Source organism: Microtus oregoni, unplaced genomic scaffold (genome assembly GCF_018167655.1).
Source record: "Microtus oregoni isolate MIOR12 unplaced genomic scaffold, Mior012 000055F_ref0000237, whole genome shotgun sequence".
NCBI classification, from domain to species: domain Eukaryota; kingdom Metazoa; phylum Chordata; class Mammalia; order Rodentia; family Cricetidae; genus Microtus; species Microtus oregoni.
The window spans coordinates 457,438-474,201 of NW_024543831.1; the positions used below are offsets into that span (position 1 = coordinate 457,438).

The 16,764-nt window shown below is 45.9% G+C and overlaps 1 protein-coding gene across 1 annotated transcript; it reads left to right on the forward strand.

Moving 5' to 3' along the window:
* Positions 1–8,589: 8,589 nt before the first annotated feature.
* Positions 8,590–9,120, forward strand: LOC121438364 (ferritin light chain-like). The gene has a single exon (XM_041638675.1). The coding sequence runs from the start codon at positions 8,590–8,592 to the stop codon at positions 9,118–9,120; it is 531 nt and encodes a 176-aa protein (XP_041494609.1).
* Positions 9,121–16,764: the final 7,644 nt, after the last annotated feature.

Here is a 16,764-nt window from a genome sequence, read left to right on the forward strand (position 1 = left end):
ATGGGGACATGGGAAGAACACAGTCCAATCCCCCTGCATCCCAGAATACCCCATAGCTTTACTATATATGTGCTTGCAAATAAGAATAAATAAAAAAAGCCTGGCACAGTGCCTGGCCCACAGCAGCTACCCTATAGGGTCTGGTTTCTCCCCTCCCCCTTGCCCTAGAACATTTATCTCTCTCCTTAGGGGATGACAGAGACGGGCAACCAGGAAGAGGAGGGGCAGAACAAGGTCAGAGAGGATGGGAGAGTGCGAGGGACCACAGCTGCCATCATTAATCACCTTCCCTGGCAACCTGCACTTGTGAATCAGCATCTGTGATACTGACAAAAGATGCCTGGGGGATGGAGATGGTACAGTGTTGGGTAGGATGTGATGGTGGGAGGAAGGAGTGGGCAAGGGTAAGTCCTGCATTCAGGACTAATCTCAGTTGGATACACACACTCATACTCGCACACTAATAAACACACACACACTCACACGTGGGCAGACACACACCAACATTGCCATGGTGCAGATTGTGGAGCCCCCTCCTCCTGCTGTCACCCCATCTGTGCTCACACTGCAGCCCCCTCTGCCTCATCCCCAGAGCCAACCAGGACAGGCGAGGCAACTGCTGATTAATAATTTACACATTAAGAGTGCTGCGAGGCCAGTCCCATTAGAGGGGCAGGGACTCTGTAATGAGGCAAACTGGTATCACAGAAAGTGCATGGAATGGTCTAGGTTCCATCTGCCCCTCCCAGTCCTCACCAAAGACCTGCTTGCAAGCGGGTGGGCCGGCTGCAGTAAACCTCACTACCAACCAACCGTGTGACCTTGCACAGCTCCCACGCCCTCTCTGAGTCTCAGATCTGTCATCTGTGCAATGCCTGGATTAGATTACAGTATCCCCAAAGCCCCTTCTGGCTCCAAAGTCTGTGGCTTTCTGATTCTATAAGCTATTTGCATGTCCCAGCAGATGGCTAACAGCAACAGTCATTGGCTGAGCGAGTTCCCACCAATTCTCTGTAAGAAATGAGCACATACAGCAAATGCTCTTTTTGGTTCTGATCCATGCTACAGTCACTGTTTATAATGAAAACTCTGAATTATCAACTGTTGTCATTATAAGCAGGGAGGGAGAGCAGAGCAGAGCAGAATCACAGGTGGCTCTTTATGACTCTGGTTCCATGAATAAGAGCTAGCCCCCACTATCCCTTCACCTCTAAATAGCCAAGCATCTCTCTGTCTCTGTATCTCTCTCTCTGCATAAAATTAAATATTGCAATGCCAGAACTCTAAGCCAGCCCCCAAGTCCACTGTTTTCTCATGTTTCTGCAAATAGATACAAATATATACTAATATATGATATAATTACCTTTCTTGTATAGAGTGCAGGAAAGGAATTGGGACCATGACGAGGTCTCAAATCAAATCGGCTTGGAGTTCATTAAAGTCCATCAGTTGAAGATTACTCTTGGTGGGCCTATTTAATCAGATGATGGCTTCTAAAACAGGAACTGGATCTTCCCGAGGATAGAGTCAGGTTCTCCCAGCCACTGTGATGAAAGGAACTGCCACATGACAGTGCTCGTAGGAGCTGAGCAGCAGGAAGCTGTTGATCACCAGTGAGACTGAGAGAGGCCCTGGGATGGCAGCCATTGTGAGAGGAAGACCTCCTCCATCCTTCATGCTAGGGCATGAGTCCTGCCAACAACTGTGTGCCCTGGAAGGTAGATCCTGGATACAGGCAGGACCCAAGGATATCCAAGGCTATATAGATAGTAGGTTGGTAACACCATGAATAGATACCCCTCTAAATTGAACTCAGGCTCATGAGCAGGTTCTGTGGGATGGTAAAATACAGGTTTTAAGTTGCTATATTCCTTTGCAGTCACTTGTGACAATACTATAAACACAAATACAGCTACCAACCAAATAAAATTACACACAAAGAGTATCTTCTAGTAAAAATGTGCCTTTGTCCCTCTCTGATGCCCCATGCAGGTGGCCTACTGCCTCTGCCATCTGGGAGCTCTCTGAGACCCCTCCCTCTGAGCCCATCATAGAGACCATGGCATAAAATAAGGAACCACTGTACCGAGGAGAATTTCCTCTTTCAACATGAGGGCAATGACATCTGTCCAGCCCAGTACCAACACAGGATAGCAGAGACAACCCCAGGGGACAAGTGCCCTTCCATTTGTCCTGGCCAATGTGGTAATGGCAGGCAAATGACTCTATCAGCTTCCAGACCAATTGACAGCCAAGCCATGCATTATGTCACTTGATTCTGGGAGGGTGCTCCACCCCTGGCCCCACAGCACCTGGGTCAGAAACCGCCCTTTCTTTTCCATGTCCTTCTTGCCCTCCCTCTCTGCCTGCCCTACAGGATACCAGTCCTTGCTTCCTGTACTGCCACGTCCTCCTTACTACAGCAGAAGCCTCATCCGGGGTGACATTGCAGGCAGGGAGGGCGGCCACCAGCTGAGGCATTGGAACTCACAGTACTAGCCCCTGGGGACAAGAGAGAGCTGAATCTTACTTATGTCTTCTACTCAAATGCCTCCCTCCTCCAACTGCCTCCCAACCCCATCCCAGACATTCCGCCTCTTTCCTAGCTCCTTCCCTGGTACGCACAAGCTGGGAGTGAGCAGGGACTCTTTCTGGAGAAGGGTAACTCCAATGGCAATTTCTAGGGCCTCACTTCTCTCTGCCCTTCTTTTCTGAATGTGCTAAGAGGGCCGCTATGCCCAGTCCCTGAAAGGTGTAGATACAGGTCACATCTCTACCCTGGAGATAGCCCAGCATCTCTCCTTACCTGCTTTCTTCACATCTGCCCTACCTTCTCATAGAGCCGGATAGGAAATGAGGAATGGAACTAGTAAGGCTTCTAGGACCTTCTCCAAGGAAAGTCCATAAACCTCTGCAGTCTGTGTATTAAGAGCTGAGAAACCCCACTGTCCACTTGGGAAGATAGCAGAGGAGATAGGGCAAGTGCTTCATAAGTCACTGACCTTGTGCACAACTTGCCCTAGGGATTCTTAGTTGTAGGCACATGTCTGCAAATGGCCCATTCTCAGGACTGGGGTTCTGAAGACTCAGATATCACCCCTCCCTCCAGGATTTCTAGGTCCCTTCATACCAGGTATCACATCCCCGTGTTTGCATAGGCAGAGTCAGGCATCTCCATGGACGATGCCCATCCAAACCACCCGAGGAACTTGTGCTAGGTAGGATTCCTGACTCCTTTGTTAGGTTCTCCGAGTGAGTCTACACTACCCTTTGAGAACTCTGTCTAGTTTCTCTGCTCCATTAATCTTTTACTGTCCTATCAAGTAAACACTAGCCATAGAAACTCCATGTAAGGGGCTGGGGAGATGGCCCAGTGGGTAAAGGGCTCTCTGAGCAATTATGAGGACCTGAGTCTGAATCTCTAGGTCCCCAGTCAAAGTCAGCACGACAGCAGGTACTTGCAACCTCAGAGCTAGAGAGCGGTGACAGAATTCCTGGAGCTTGCCAGCCTGTTCATCTTGCCAAACTGGTGGGCATCGGATTCGCTGAGAGACCCTGTCTCAATAAAGCAATAGCAGAAAACACCTGAAGCTGACATTTGATCTCCAAATGCATGAACACACATGTGCAAACACATTTACACACATACACACAGAGATCACATAGACACACCTAGACCGTGTACTTGACTCACCTACTAGATCATGAAGTCCTGGGAGGTTCGCTTCATGTCTCTAAGCCTCAGTTGTTATGGGAATAAAATGGGAACATGATGTGACAGCATTTTTATGGCTGTTGTTGCTGCTGCTGCTTATCTGTCTGAGACAGACTCTTGCTATAGAGTCCAATCTAACCTCAAGAAACAATCCTCCTGCCTCAATCTCCTCAGTGCTTGGATTACAGATCCGCAGCACCATACCCAGGATGTTACAATATTCTTGTAACGATTAAGATGACATCTAGGGCTGAGGATATAGCTCAGATGCAGTGCCATTATTAACAATATCATATTTAATGATGAAATTCCAGTTGCTCTTCATCTAAGATCAGAAATAAGAAGAGAATCTCAGCTTTTATCACCTCTGTCTGACATTGGCCCTGTAAGTTCAAGCTAATGTAATAAAGAAAAAAAGAAGAAGAAACGTAATCGAGAGTAGGAAAAATGGAATAAACTCATATTTATTCATAAATGAGAGGATCATCTACACATAGAATCTATAAAAACTAATAAGCAAGCCAGGTAAGGTTATAGGCGACAAGCTGAGAATACAGAAATCAAATGTATTTTGTCATCAACCAGTTGGAAACTAAAATCTTTAAAAATAGTATATTTTGGGATGTATTAAATATTAACTAGGGATAAATCTGACCCATGGTATGCAAGAAGGATGCACTGGGAGCTACAAACATTGCTAAAAGAAATGGAAGAAACCCTGAATAACTGTTGAGACATAATGTGTCAATAAATCAAAAGGCTCATTATTGCTAGGACATCAGTCCTACCCACGTTGATCCATCAATTCAGTGCTATCCTGATCGAAATCCCAGTGGCCCTTTTTTAAAAGCAAAATCATCATGCATACTCTAGAATTTATTTGGAAATACAAAATATCTAGAAGAACCCAAAAGTTTGAAAATGAATAAAATTGAAGGATGCACATGATCTGACTTTAAGACTTATCATAAAGCCACAGTTGTTGAGATATTGTGGTTCCAGTACCAAGAAAAACAAATAGGTCACTGAGCAGAATAAATAGAACAGAGCAGAACACCCATGTCTGGTCAGCTGCTATTTTTTATAGGTTAAAAAAAAAAGAACACCTATCCATATTACAAACCCTATAAAAATGCAAAATTTATTTGATAACTAAGTGAAAAACAATCAACTAACTCAAAATACATCATAAGCATAAATGTGAAATTATACAGTTCCTAGGAGAAAATCTCCATGACCAATGCATTAGGTGAGGATTTCTTAGCTGTAGCACCAAGGATACAATCATGAAAGAAGAAAGTGATCAATTAGGCCTCAACAAAATGTAGAATTTCTGGAGTTAGAAAGACACTGTGAAGGGAATGAGGAGGCAAGCAGACAATGGGAGGAAATACCTGCAGATCACAATGCTGATAAAGGACTTGTATCCAGAACATAAACAGCACTCGATGGCAAGAAAATAACCCAATTAAAATGAAAGACACAAAATATTTGAACAACTCACCAAAGAAGCTATATGGAAAGAAAAAAAAAAGAGCATGAGAAGATTTTTAGCGATATTAGTCACCTGGGGACTGAAAATTAAAATCATAATGAGGAACCGTGCCACAATTAATAGAATCACTAAAAGGACTGACTGTGTTGATTCTAGTCGAGGCTGTGGCAGAACAGGGATCCTCACACAGATACCGATGCTGGGGGACATAAAACAACACAACCAGGAGGGAGCGATCTGAGCTGTTCTTTTTCACGTTGTTAGAACTTTTGGCAGTGGTGGGGGGGGGTTGTTTGTTTGTTTGTTTGTTTTGTTTTGTTTTGTTTGTTTTTTGAGACAGAATCTCACTATGTAGACCAGGCTGGTCTCAAAATAACAAAGATTTGCCTCCCAAGTCAGTGATAGAATCTACCACATCTGGGGAAATTAATAAATAAATAATACTTTTGGGTTTGTGTGGTTTTGCCTTTATTTCTCAGCTGGAGATTGAAGCCAGGGCTTCACACATCCTAGACACGTGCTCAACTATTGAGTGCAGAAAGGAACCAAATGTACATGAGGAAACTTTATTCTTTTTGTGGGGACAGGGTGTGTGTGTGCTAGGGTTGGAACCTAAGGCAGCACGGTCACTAGGCAAGTGCCCAATCACTGAGCTGATCCCAGGCTCTTTATATACTGACTTGATTAAGGTTATGGTTTCACGCTGTACATACATGTCAAAAATGTCCAAATGAAGAAGCGACATACGTGTAGTTTCTAATATCAGTTAGACCTCGATAAAGCTATTGTTCTTCAGCGTCACGACAGAAGAGTGTCTTACGGCTACTTCGAAACTAGTGCCAGGAAAGGCCTCTCTGAGGAATCAATTTCTTCTTTGAATCTAAAACAACCCCATTGCTTGTGTTTTAAATGCTCAGTTCCCAGCTTGCAGAGCTGTTTTTAAAGCTACCTGGAAGAAGTGGGTTACTAAGGCCTAGCCTTAGAAAGTTATATTTAAGACTGGTTCCCACCTAATTTTCTGTCTCCAGTCCACCAAGGTACGAGACACCTCTGTTGTAGAATATTATTTTAAGATGTGTTACATTTGTTTATGCTGTGGAACATTTGTGTGGGTTTTTTTTTTTACTTTTTTATTTATATTGTTTTTATTGAGTTGTATATTTTTCTCTGCTCCCCTCCTTTCCTCTCCCCTCCCCTTCTACCCTCTCCCGTGGTCCCCATGCTCCCAAGTTACTCAGGAGATCTTGTGTTTCTATACTTCCCATGTACATTAGATCCATGTATGTCTCTCTAAGGATCCACTTTGTTGTCTAGGTTCTCTGGGATTGTGAATTGTAGGCTGGGTTTTCTTTGCTTTATGTCTAAAAGCCACTTATGAGTGAGTACATATGATATTTGTCTTTCTGAGTCTGGGTTACCTCACTCAATATAATGTTTTCTAGCTCCATCCATTTGCCTGCAAATCTCAAGATGTCGTTATTTTTTTCTGCTATATAGTACTCCATTGTGTAAATGTACCACGTTTTCCTTATCTATTCTTCTGTCAAGGGGCATTTAGGTTGTTTCCAGGTTCTGGCTATGACAAACAAAGCTGCTATGATCATAGCTGAGCAAATGTCCTTGTGGTACAATTGAGCGTCCTTTGGATATATACCCAAAAGTGGTATTACTGGGTCTTGAGGAAGGTTGTTTCCTAATTTTCTGAGAAATCGCCACACTGATATCCAAAGGGGCTGTACCAGTTTGCACTCCCACCAGCAATGGAGGAGTGGTCCCTTTATCCCACATCCTCTCCTGCATAAGCTGTCATCAGTGGTTTTGATCTTGGCCATTCTTATAGGTGTCAGATGGAATCTCAGAGTTGTTTTGACTTGTATTTCTCTGATAGCTGAGGATGTTGAACATTTCCTTAAGTGTCTTTCAACCATTTTAGATTCCTTTGTTGAGAGTTCTCTGTTTAGGTCTGTACACTATTTTTTATTGGATTGTTTATTCTTTTGATAACCAATTTCTTGAGTTCTTTGTATATTTTGGATATCAGACCTCTGTCTGATGTGGGGTTGGTGAAGATCTTTTCCCGTTCTGTAGGCTTCTGTTTTGTCTTGTTGACTATGTCTTTTGCTTCACAGAAGCTTTTCAGTTTCAGGGGTCCCATTTATTAATTGTTTCTCTCAGTGTCTGTGCTGCTGGGGTTATATTTAGGAAGTGGTCTCCTGTGCCAATGCATTCAAGTGTACTTCCCACTTTCTCTTCTATAAGGTTCAGTGTGGTTGCTTTTATGTTGAGGTCTTTGATCCATTTGGACTTGAGTTTTATGCATAGTGATAGATATGGATCTATTTTCATTCTTCCACATGTTGCTATTCAGTTATGCCCGCACCATTTATTGAATGTTCCTTCTTTTTTCCATTTATAGTTTTTGCTTCTTTGTCAAAAATCAGGTGTTTGTAGGTGTGTAGATTGATATCTGGGTCTTTGATTTGATTCCATTGGTCCTCCTGTCTGTTCTTATGCCAAAACCAGGCTGTTTTCAGTACTGTAGCTCTGTAGTAGAGTTTGAAGTCCAGGATTGTTGATGGCTCCAGAAGTTCCTTTATTGTACAGAATTGTTTTCCTTATTCTGGGTTTTTTGCTTTTTTTATGAAGTTCAGTATTGCTCTTTTGAGGTCTGTGAAGAATTTTCCTGGGATTGATGGGTATTGCATTGAATCTGTAGATTGTTTTTGGTAAGATTCCCATTTTTACTATGTTAATTCTACCTACCCAAGAGCATGGGAGATTTTTCCATTTTCTGGTGTCTTCTTCAATTTCTTTCCTCAAAGATTTAAAGTTCTTGTCATACAGGTCTTCCACTTGTTAGTTAGAGCTATGCCAAGATATTTTATGCTATTTGTGGCTATTGTGAAGAGTGATGTTTCTCTGATTTCTTTCTCAGCCCATTTATCATCTGTGTAAAGGAGGGCTACTGATTTTTTTTTCGAGTAAATTTTATATCCCGCTACATTACTGAAGGTGTTTATGAGTTGTAGAAGTTCCTTGGTAGAACTTTTGGGGTTGCTTATGTAAACTATTATATCATCAGCAAATAGTGAGAGTTTTACTTCTTCTTTTTTAATTTGTATCCCCTTGATCTCCTTTTGTTGTCTTATTGCTCTAGCTAGGACCTCAAGAACTATATTGAAGCAGCCTTCGGAGATCCCGTGGATCTGTGTCATGCTTCAACAGTGTTTGAATGGAACAAACCCGGGGCCTCCCTTTGTTAGCTTCCACCGCTCCTCATCTGCAGCCTCAGCCTCCAGGACCATCACCTCACCGCCTTCTGCTCCCAGGACCAGCCCGCACTGTCTCTTTGCGGGTAGCTCCAGACTGCGTCTCAACCATGACCTCCCAGATTCGTCAGAATTATTCCACCGAAGTGGAGGCTGCCGTGAACCTCCTGGACAACCTACACCTGCGGGCCTCCTACACCTGCCTCTCGCTGGGCTACTATTTTGACCGGGATGACGTGGCTCTGGAGGGTGTAGGCCACTTTTTCCGCGAATTGGCCGAGGAGAAGTGCGAGGGCACTGAGCGTCTCCTCAAGTTGCAGAACGATCGCGGAGGCCGTGCACTTTTTCAGGATGTGCAGAAGCCATCTCAAGATGAGTGGGGTAAAACCCAGGAGGCCATGGAAGCTGCCCTGGCCTTGGAGAAGAACTTGAACCAGGCCCTCTTGGATCTTCATTCCCTGGGCTCTGCCCGCACAGATCCTCATCTCTGTGACTTCCTTGAAAACCACTTCCTGGATACGGAGGTGAAGGTCATCAAGAAGATGGGCAACCACCTGACCAACCTCCGCAGGTTGGCTACTGGGCCCCAGGCATCTCTGGGCGAGTACCTCTTTGAGCGGCTCACTCTCAAGCATGACTAGGAGTCCTCTCTTTCCGAGGGGCTCCCACCTCTGCTCTGCACCAGCCCTCCTCAGGACCTTCACCCGAACCTCTCAAGAAGCCACTAGGCAGCTTTGTAATGCCCTGGAGCCCCTCTCAAGTCTTGGACCAAGTAAAAATAAAGCCTTTTGAAGCAGCAAAAAAAAAAAAAAAAAAAAAAAAAAGAACCATATTGAATAGATATGGAGAGAGTGGACAACCTTGTCTTGTTCCTGATTTTAGTAGAATTGCTTGGAGTTTCTCTCCATTTAGCTTGATGTTGGTAGTTGGCTTGCTGTATATTGCCTTTATTATGTTTTGGTGTGTTCCTTGTATTCCTACTCTCTCCAAGACCTTTATCATGAAGGGATGTTGTATTTTGTCGAAGGCTTTTTCAGCATCTAATGAGATGATCATGCGGTTTTTTTCTTTCATTTTGTTTATAACATATACATATGACAAATTTTCATATGTTGAACCATCCCTGCATCTCTGGGATGAAGCCAACTTGATCATGGTGGATGGTTTTTCTGATGTGGAACATTTGTTTTAATGATGCGAAAATGTGTTGCATTCTTTTATGATCCATTTGTTTAACTCTGTGAAGTTGTGTTACTTTACCTGTCTAAAACACCTGATTGGTCTAATAAAGAGCCAAACAGCCAATAGCAAGGCAGGAGAAAGGATAGGCAGGGATGGCAGGTAGAGAGAATAAAAAGAAGGAGAAGAGATCTAGGAATTAAAGAAGGAAGACGACTCCTGGGGCCAGCCACCCAGTTACACAGCAAACCGTGGAGTAAGAAGTAAAGAAAAGTAAACAGAAATAGAGAAAGGTAAAAGCTCAGAGGCAAAAAGTAGATGGGATAATTTAAGTTAAGAAAAATTGACTAGAAATAATCCAAGCTAAGGAAGAGCATTCATAAGAAAGAATAAACCTCCATGTGTAGTTATTGGGGAGCTTGGTGTCAGACCCCCCGAAGGGCAAAGAGCCAAGGGTAAGAAAACCAACTACACACCTCCACTGCACACTTCCACAACCATGATATACTCAACCTATGCATCCCTTGCCCAGATGAACTAAAATCCCTCCAAAACTGGGCTCTACTCCAAGTAGGTGGGAAGTCATTTACTTCCAAGTCATTTACTTTGAGTAGGTGGGTAGATGTCATTCAACAGAGAGACACAATCTGATTCCTGTTGATTTGTTGTTTCTAATCATTTGACTCTGTACCAAGGGCATGCATTATCTGCTGGAAATAAAATGTATATTGAAAACAAGATTAGCTTCACTGTCATGTGGAGACGAGGCTCCAAATGAGTGAGAGTGGAAGCAGGCAGCCCCAAGAGGCAACTGCAGCTGGGCACTGTAATCCCAGAACTCAGAGGGCTGAGACAAGACAACCATCAGATCAGGCTAAGAAGACTTCGATAACAAGGAAGATGAGGCGGGTAAGGAGGAAGACAACCTAGTATGTCTAAGGGCCTGGGTTTGATCATGACATCATGGAGTCAGGGGCTTGGGGAAGCCACTGCGGTCACTAGGTATGATGGTGGGACCATGAAGGCAGGTGTGGAGCAGGAGGATGTCTTTAAGATTGATCTAGAGGTGGGGTCAAGAGTACTTGTTTTAGATGGGGTGCTTATAAGCAGAAATTGGGTTCCTAGACTGGCTACTGAATTTACACAAACACCTGGCCTTCAGGACACACAGTTCTCAGACCTCCATTGCTCCCTAGAGCATCCAGTCACTGCCTGGAGTCACTTTGGCTTGGTTTGCTATGGTTAACTATGTCTCTGCCTCCCTCTCTAGACCAAAATCTCTTCTTCTTATCCCAACACCTAGAACAATGCCTTGAAGGCAAGCAGTTGTAATTTACTAAATAAAGAAGTAGGAGAGGATGCCAGTCGTGGTGAGGCATACTTTTAATTCCAGCACTTGGAAGACAGAGGCAGGCAGATCTCAGTGAGTTCGAGACCAGCCTGGTCTACGTAGTGAGTTCCAGGACAGTTAGGGCTATGTAGAGAAGACCTTGTCCCAAAAACAAGAAGGAAAAAAAAAAGAGATCTGTGGAGATGGTTCAGGCAGTCAGACTCCTGCCACATAAGCATGAGGACTTGAATTCAGCTCCCAGAACTGGTGTGAAAGCCAGGCATAGTAAGTGAGCATCTAAACCCTAGAAGATGGAGGTGGGCAGAGGCTGTATCTGGAGTTCATGGGGCAATCAATCCTTTTAAAATAGTGACCTCCAGGTTTAGTGAGAGACCCTGTCTCAAAGAATAAGGTCTCAGAGAGTGATAAAGAAAGATACCCCTGGTTTTCACATGCATACACACACACGTGCATAAGCACCAACATGCACACATGCACATATACACAGAGGCACACACACAATCATGTGCACACATACACAGGCACACACACAGTCACGCACACATACACATAGGTATGCACACAGGCACACATGCACATGCAGGCATGCACACACACACACAAACACAAAGAAACAGATGAATAGCTGAGTAGCTTACGAGTTCACAAGCACCGGACAAGGGAAGCCCCTCACCCTGCCTTGGCTGTGGCATCAGGCCTTCTGCACCACCTGCATCACCCTCCCCTCGCTACTATGCCCCCACTCTGTGCCCGACTGTCACCACTGAAAACTGCAACTACATGGCCAGCATGCTGGGCAGTCAGTACTAGCTGCCCCTGCCAGCAAGCCCTGACCTACTTTGGTGCTGGTAGAGGTTGATGACGTCATCAGCAATGAAGTGCCTCAGACTGGGGCTTGTGAGTTGGACTTTGAGGCTGACTTCAATTCTGGATACCAGGAACTTGGACAGAGTGCTATCCAGGGATGTCACAGAGAGATGGGACAGAGCCCAGGACTAGGAGTGAGGGCGACAGCTCTCTGGAGACCCCACTCTTCTGCTGGAAAGCCAGAATCAGTTTCCAAATCCCTTTGGGAGAATCCTGAGTTGTATAGTCTGAACCCCAAATGTCCCATCACACAGGGGATGGAGGTAGGAAATGGGGACAGGAAGGATTCCTGAAGCCCCTCTCTGGTGTCCCTAGTCTGATGAGTGTGCTAATTTGAGCCATTTCCAATCATCTAATAGGTATCAACCATGCTGGCAGGCATAGAGTGTTGGTGAGGGTACAGGTGATTAAGATATTGTATCAATGCTTAGCAGCTCCCTGTCAGGAGTCTGCGAGAAATATTAAGAAAAATTCACACCAAAACACTGTGAATGATTGTGAACACAGAAACACAGCTGTGGCCAATTGTGTGGCCAGCTCATTGGGCTCAGAGACCAGCCGCGGTTTCACAGACGGGGTGTATCTTGAAGGACGAAGCATGGTAGGCGTCAGCTCAGTCCAGCACTGTGTGTCTGAGGTTGCTGGGTCCATAGCTTAAACATGGGCGGGGGCGGAAGGCAGCTGCTGAGAACAGGGGCTAAACTTGACCCATATGAGCCACAGTGCTGCTGTGCTCACATGTTGAGATGTCATTCTGTCAATGGTGAGGACCTAGTGAGGAATTTGAAGCAGAGGAAGGTCTGGACAACATTTTAGGGTGTCAATACCCTCTTAGGTGCAGTGGTAGGGGTGGGTCGAACTGGAGACAGGAGAGCCCTGGGAACACTGACACCTTGGTGACAATGATGGGGGCTGGGGTCCTTGCCAGATCTAGAGGGGCCAGTGGGGAATGCCTCATGAGGAGTGTGGGTATAGCAATCAGATGGCAGCCAAGGTCATCTGCCAGCCACTCTAAAGCATGACCCACTCCCAACAATGGTTTTGGTGCTGGCACGCGTCTCTGTGTATCTGTGTGCTTCTCTCACTCTGGCGTTCCCACCTCACAAAGCATACAGAGGAAACAGGGAGATACAGACAGGCTGTAGGCAAATGAGGCCATGAGGGTCATAAGAGACACAGACAGTCTCCTCTGTAGGCAGGAAATCCTGAAGCTTTCACCTACTCTTCTCCCACCCTTCTATTGGACAGCATCTGTGAGAGGAGCCCCCAGGAAGAAGGATCAAGTCCCTACGTCCTGAGCACTCTGCCAACCACAAAGCGATAGCCTGGTCCCTGAGAATCCAGATGAGACTGTCAGGAAATCGTGATGTCCCAAGTTGGTCACTCAGCCTCTGTGAAGTGACCCTGACTGTCTCCCCAGGGTCAAGAGTGTCACTGAGCATGGGACTGAACGGGACAAGGGGAGGGCTAGCCAGCTGATCTCTTGGCTGGAGGGAGAAGGCCCTGAGTGCCATTTAATGCAGTGTGACACCAGGGCCCCCTGGCAGCACAATATTCCATGTGATGGTAATGAGGTCTGACATCTCCTCCCGGTGCTCCAGCATGTGTCTTGCCAGCCATCCCTACTCCAGAACCCCAGGGGTCAGGGCCAAGCAAGGGAGGTCCCCAAAGCCCCACCCTTGTCACCATGGGCGATGTAGCAGGAGCCAGCTGCACTGTAGCAGCTCGGGTGGGCAGAGGGGCATCCTGGAGGGGCAAGAAGAAAAGAGATTCACGGGGAAACCAGAAGCAGATGAAGAAAGACATTTGGATGTTTGCAGAAAATCCTAGAAGTAAAGAGATCAGATCCTAGCTGGGCATGGTGGCTCATACTTATTGCCCCAGGACTTCTGGGAGGCTAAGGTAGGAAAACTGTCATGAGTTTGAGACCAATCTGGGATACACAGATTGAAACCTTTTCTTGTTAGTGTGTGTGTGTGTGGGGGGGGGGGGGGGGTATGTTATGCCAGTCCTTTGGGTAAGTGAGTTTACCTCCCTGAAAGTCAATATTTAAAAAAAAAAATCAGGGGAGGTTATTACTATTTCTATCAATATAGGGTTTGTTTAGTTTTTGTTGGTGATGGGTTTTGTCTTGTTTTGTTTAGAAAACAGATGTTCATTGGAAAGAAAATACCAAACAAAGACCAATAAAGGTTCTGGGAAGATGAAGCCAGATCTTACTCCAACACGAGCTACTAGGGAACAAATGGCAGGGTGGTGGGGTTACCCACTCAGTAGCAAGGCTGGGCCCACCCTCTCAGTGGGTAGTTAGGACAGTGAGGGCTTTACCTGTTTTATCCTGGCTCCAGGGAATGTCTGGGAATCAGAACTCAGGCAGTGCACCCACCCTAATCCTTTCCCACTTTGCTCAGGCCTCCTAACTAGAGAAGACAGAGGGTAGTCAGGGGTCACCTAGGGCCACTAACACCCAGTAATCCCACTCGCCCTGTGACTCTCAAGGAGCGAACTGTCATTATGGGAACCACCATACCAGACATGACATCAGTGGAACCAGCAGCAAAGCAGTGCTCCCTTATCTCCCACAGTAGAAGCACCTGCAGCTCCAGCATCTGAACGGCGCTGCAAACTGCACAACGAGCCTCTTTAATGATCTCTTTTAGTTCTCCCCAGGGACCCTATGGAGAAGGTAGGGGACCACTCTCCGTGTGTGTCAGGTGCAGAAACAAAGACTCCGAGAGTTCGGTTACTTTTATAATCTCACGAACCCCTGTGGTAGCAGAGCCCGGCTCTGAGTGCTCCCTCCTCTTCCACACCCTTGAGGGTACTCACAGAGCCCTGAATAGGCCTCACATATTACAGGCCAGAAAGCACAAGGGTGGTGAACTAGGAACAGGCGGAGCGTTCAAGATTGGGTATCAATTGAGTGTCGCCTGCTAGAGCTCTGGGGCATCGAGGATGACCACACCCTGACATCAACAGTCAGCATCTCCTGAGCACCTGCCGTGTACAGGGCTGGGGTTGCTGATGCTGGAGGAAGAGCACAGCCGAGACCCTAGGAGATGAAAATGGAACCATGCCGCCGTTGTCACCATCGTGGTACCAAACTCAGGTACCGTTTCACGGGTGAGGAAGTTGAGACAGAGACGGGATTCTAGAGCAGAGGACGTAAATTTTTTCTGTGGTGGCTTAAGCTTTATAGCCCATGTCTGTCTCTATAATATGCTACCTGTCTTTAGTTGTTTTTTTATTTTTGTTTTTGTTTTGTTGTTGTTCTGTTTTTTAAGTATTTCTTTTCATTTTTTAAATATATATTTTGTTTATTTGGAGGTAGGAGGCATATGCCATGGAGTTCATGTAGAAAGCATAGGACAGGGAGTTGGAGAGATAGTTCCGTGGTTAAAGAGCACTAACTGCTCTCCTAGAGGTCCTGAGTTCAATTCCCAGCAACCACATGGTGGCTCACAACCATCTCTAGTGGGGTTGATACCCTCTTCTGGCATAAAGGTGTGCATGCAGATAGAGCACTCATACATAATATAAATAAATAAATCTCAAGAAAGATGGGAACGAAGGAAGGAAGGAAAGAAGGAAGGAAGGAAGGAAGGAAGGAAGGAAGGAAAAAGGAGAGAAACCAGTTCTCTCCTTCCACCATGATGTGGGTCCTGGGGCTCGATCTGAGTCAACAGGCTGGCAGCAAATGCCTTTACTTGCTAAGGAATCTTGCATTATTTTTTCACTACAGCTCTTTAAAAACAGACACTCTCAAAGAACACATGTATCAAAACATTGCATTGTACCCCCTGTGTCTGTACAATTACTACCTGTCAATTAAGAACGTGTTTTAAATGAAGTTGGAGAGATGACTCAGTCAGTGTAAGTGCTCACTTTGAGTTAGATGCCCACAGCTCAGGTGAGAAAGTCAGGTGTGACTGACTGTGTGTTTATAATCCCAGTGCTGGGGGTCATGGGCAGGTGTGACTGTGTGTTTATAATCCCAGTGCTGGGGGTCATGGGCAGGTGTGACTGTGTGTGTATAAATCCCAGCACTGGAGGGGGGTGTCATGGGCAGGTGTGACTGTGTGTTTATAATCCCAGCACTAGGGGGTCATTGGCAGGTGTGACTGTGTGTTTATAATCCCAGCACTGGGCGGGGGGGGGGGGCGGTCATGGGCGGGTGTGACCGTGTGATTATAATCCCAGCACTAGGGGGGTCATGGATAGGCAGCCTTGCTGGACAGACATTCTGGCCAACTTGGTGAGTCCCAGCCTAGTAAGGTGGACAGCACCCGAGGAATGACAGCTGGAGTTGTCCTCTGGCCTCCGCATAGGCATGCACATGTGCACCTGCACACACATGAACACACACATGCACACGCACGCGCACACACACAGAAGAATTTAAGCATTCTCAGTTTGAGGGCCAGATGAGCCTGGCTGGCTGAAGGTGGAATTCGGTCCCCAGCTACAGTTTGTCTGCCCCTGCTCTGGAGAGCCAAGCAACCAGTTGCTTCCTGAGCTGAGGTTCATCCACCTAACCAACCAAGATTCTGCAGCTACTCTGCTCTAAGCCTATGCCAAGACCTGGAGCTACTTACTACATAGTTCATGTCCTGCGGGGAGGGGTGCCGGCAACACTGGGGAAGACTGGTTGGGGGGAAGGAAATACTGTCAGCTCAGTGCATGTTGGGAGGTGATTCAGGAAGTTTCTCCAGAGGATCTCCTATGTGTCCGGGGTGGGGATGAAGACGGGCATCTTAATCTCTCCTTCTTACTTATCTGACCCCTCCCAAAGTGGGCGTGGTCCATGAGGGTGATGACATGTGACTCTTTTTTGATTATTTTACCCAGGCACCTACAGTGCCTAACAAGGGCAAGTGCAGTCACAGCA